At 60.7% G+C, this 3650-nt stretch overlaps 1 protein-coding gene across 1 annotated transcript in view; it reads right to left on the reverse strand.

The window, feature by feature from the left end:
• Positions 1–3650, reverse strand: part of GC (GC, vitamin D binding protein) — a 10356-nt gene that overhangs the window by 3256 nt on the left and 3450 nt on the right. Inside the window, exons 3-11 of the mRNA XM_009288955.2 lie at positions 2904–3036; positions 2593–2804; positions 2012–2144; positions 1773–1867; positions 1334–1463; positions 980–1182; positions 629–761; positions 415–512; positions 21–153 (exon numbers count right to left, since the gene is read on the reverse strand). Of these exons, the coding sequence (XP_009287230.2) occupies positions 21–153; positions 415–512; positions 629–761; positions 980–1182; positions 1334–1463; positions 1773–1867; positions 2012–2144; positions 2593–2804; positions 2904–3036 (1270 nt within the window). The remainder of the gene's footprint in view (positions 1–20; positions 154–414; positions 513–628; positions 762–979; positions 1183–1333; positions 1464–1772; positions 1868–2011; positions 2145–2592; positions 2805–2903; positions 3037–3650) is intronic.

Raw genomic sequence — 3650 nt, forward strand, 5'->3', positions numbered from 1 at the left:
GTGGGGGGCCGTGGCTTTACCTTGGCGGCGCAGTAGAGGGGGGGCGAGTTGGGGGGGCAGCAGGTGGAGGCGAAGTCGGCTCGCTGCTCCACCAGCTGCCCCAGCAGCTCGGGGCTGGCCTTTGGCATCGTCTGCATCAAGCTCTCCCGCAGCCTGCGGCGTGGGGACCGGCGGGTTTTAGTGGGGACCCGGGGGCATTAAATACCCATACGGCATTTTCAGGGGGAGAAGCACACGCGGATGGCAGCGGGAGCAGGGCTGGATGCCCTGCAAGGGATGTCTTATGTGCTTCCCTGTATTTTGCTGCTATTCAGACTCAAAACCACCAGCTCCGTTCGTGCATCCTCAAAATTTTGGCCAGATTTTGCTTGCTTCCGCTGATCCAGTTTTTGGGAGGGGGAGGGGAAGGCTTACCTCTTCTTGAAGTCGAGGAAATTTAACTTGGTGTACTGCCCGCAGAGCTGGTTGGCCTTTTCCAGGAAGGGGTGCAGCTCTTCTCCCATCTGCTGGCGCTGGGTGGCAGAGGATGGCTGTGACCAGGCTGGGAAAAGCCTCTGTGGGGGTTTGGGGGGCGCAGGGCCAAGGGGGGAGAGCAGGGTGAGCCAGCGGAGCCGTCCCCGCTGCTCACCTTGCTGTCCAGGCAGGCGGAGGAGTCCTTGGCAGAGCAGCACTCCACCCTGACTTTTTCGGAGGCGTCATATAGCTTGCCGAGAAAGGCGTCGGGGACGGTGGTGTGCCTCCGCGCCAGCTCAAACAGGTACCTGGAGCGGGGAAACGAATTGCCATATGAGTTTTTATTACCGGTGCTGCTCAGTGTGGGATGGTGGCTGCTTTTTGCATCTTTGTGCAGTCCCTGGGGACGATAGCCCTGAGGGAAGAGAGGATGCTCCCCCGGTTATCCTAACAATAATTAAACCATATAACGAAGACAAGGGGAGAAGGAAGGGTCAGCCACTCAGCCGCCGCGGGTACCGCTCACCTCTTGGCATGGCGAGCCCCCTCCTCGCCGCAGAGCTGCTCGTTCGTCGGCTTCTGCGCCTCCGGCAGTTTGGGGGCAGGCGCCGGTGGCAAGGCCAAGATGCAGAAATAGCTCTGCATGAGGTTTTTCCCATTGCAGCAGTCAGCAAACCTCTCATCTCGGGCCACCAGCGCGCCGCAGGCTTTGGCCGTGTGCTCCGATAACTGCGAAGAGGGGAGCCAGAGGGTGTGTGGGGCTCGGCATCCTGCCGGGGTTGGTGAGGCTGCGGACCCCCTCACCGTGATGGGGTTCACTCTCTAAGCCCGTGCTGTGACTCGGGAGGTGGTTTTTGGGGTGGGCTCCTGGCTCCCCTACCTTCTTCTGCATGCAGTCCTCGGCCACCGAGTCACAGCACTGGGAAAACACCTCGGCAGCATCTTCTGCCAGGGGGAAAAGGTCCTCGAAGGAAGCACCGGGCATCTTCTGAGCAAGCGAGGCGAGGTAGCTGGGCAGGCACAAGGTGTACGAGGGGCTTAGGGAGCTCAGCTCCCCCTTCCCCTATTAACAGCTCCAAGCAGGGGTTTCGCCGCGTAGAGGTGTGGGAGGGAGATGATGGGGAGCCACGGGGCTCGCTCTGCGCCTCCGCTATACACAGAGTGTTTCCATAGGATGCTACAGCACACTTGTTCTGACATCTTAATTAAAGTTTGTCTTCGCGAACGCTGCCTGCGAACAGGATCCGCAGCTTGAAGTAGGAACGCGCTCCCAGCCTGACCCGTGCGCAGGGAGAGAAAAGGCCATTTCCCCCTTTTACCTGAAGGTGACTTTCTCCTTCCCGTACGCCGTGAAGCGGGAGCAAACCCGGTTTGACAACAGGGTGAGGAGGGAGAGGGTTTTCCTTTCAAGTTTCTGCCACAAAAAGAAGATGGAGGTGTCCTCCAAGGGAAACGGAAGCCTTTCCCAGCCACCTTTCCCCGGGCCATCGGCACGGTGCTCGCCCGGCTCTCCGGGGAGCGAGGATGGGGACGAGCCTGGTGGTCCGAAGGGCCTCACCTCCTTCAGGAAGCAGGAGGTGGGCGCAGGGGAGATGCAGCAGGTGGAAACCATGGAGAGGAAGGTCCTGGTGGAGCCCAGGAGCACGGGCAGGGGTGCCTGGCCATAGCTGCTGGCGTACTCGTGCAGAAACCTGCGGCAGAGGCAGGCTGAGGAGATGCGGCACCCCGGGATCGGGTGCTCGGGGGCAGGGGATGTGGGGTTTTTGGGGCGTTAGGGCTGCCCGGGGATGGGAACCCTCTCCAGGTACCACCCCCTGCTGCTGTACCATCCCGTGCTGCCTGCTTATTGCACCAAGCCATCGAGCGGGCTGGTGGCCCCTCTCCAGCCACTCGCACAGGTGATGGCACCCCTCATCCCTTCGGTAAAATCTTGTTCCTGGGGCCTGTGCAAATGCAGGACACCCCGACCCTTTCCTCTGATGCGCTGGTAGCCCCACGGCCAGCAAGAGCCGCAGCAGCGGGGGCGAGACCGGGCGAGGTTTGCTTGGTGGGCACCCGGACGTCGGCCGGCACCAGCACGCACCTGGGCTCAACCCGGCGTTATCGGCGAGACCGGGTGCCGTCCCCAGCCCGGCTTACCTGTCTGCAAAGTCCTTAGGGTCCTTCTTGAAGGCCTGGCAGAGCTCTTCGTTGGAGGGCTGGAGGTAGCGGGGCAGCTGCTGGGGCGGGTGCCGCAGGGCGGCCAGGCACAGCTTCTGCTCCAGCCCCTCCTGGGCGCAGCAGCCGGCCGTGCCGGGGTGGGCCGGGAAGGGCGAGCCTGCCCCGCAGGATTTGGCCGACAGAGCTGAGGACTGTGGGAAGGAGAAGAGGTTACGTGCCGGGGGGCCATCCCGTCCCGTCCCCCCGCCCCCGGTTTTGGGGGTCCATCGCCCGGTTGCAGTCAGCCTCACCCCGGCATCGTAGCAGGAGGGGTCGGCACCTTCGACGCAGCAGGTTTCAGCCAGGGAGACGATTTCGTGGACGAGGTGGCTGATCTCCTCGAAGGTGGCATTGGAGAATTTCCTGCTGTTGGCGATAATGGTCCTGGGAGCAGGGAGCAAGGAGAGGATGAGCCGGAGGCATGTTTCTCTCTCTTAAAAAAAAAAATCACATTGCAGCATCATTCTGCCAAAACGGGGTTTAACACCATCAGCCAGAGAGGAGCAGCTGCGGCGCTGCCAGAAATGGCAGCGTATTCCTTGGAAAACAGACGGGAAAGACCCAGAGCGGGTCTCGGGCTGGGGGCTGCCCTTTCCAGGGGATCATGCACCAGCTCTGTTAGAATTCCTAATTATTTAGGCACCTAATTTGTTTTGAGGAGTTCAACAATGAAGCAAACTTCTCTCCTGTTAAGAGCAACCGGAGTCCTCATTCGCAGGGAGTGAATAAATCTTCCCCTTTCTAAGATTATTTTTAGTTAATTTTTTTTGGTCTTGGCTTAGGTGCTGAGTGTCCTGGGAGGGCAAATACGGCAGGAGGTACCTACAGGGTTCGGAAGTCCTCCTTCCCCAGGGCCTGGAACTCCTGGCAGACTTTGTCCCGGACATAAGCTTTACCTGTAAGCGCAGAAAAAGGAAGGTCTGTGAGCAGGATTTGTGCCTCGGCTCACTCGGGTGCAGCCTGGGTGGTGGCCAGGGAGCCGGGAGCCGGCGAGCCCG

This window comes from Aptenodytes forsteri, unplaced genomic scaffold (assembly GCF_000699145.1).
Source record: "Aptenodytes forsteri isolate BGI_AS27 unplaced genomic scaffold, ASM69914v1 Scaffold221, whole genome shotgun sequence".
In the NCBI taxonomy this organism is placed as follows: Eukaryota; Metazoa; Chordata; class Aves; order Sphenisciformes; family Spheniscidae; genus Aptenodytes; species Aptenodytes forsteri.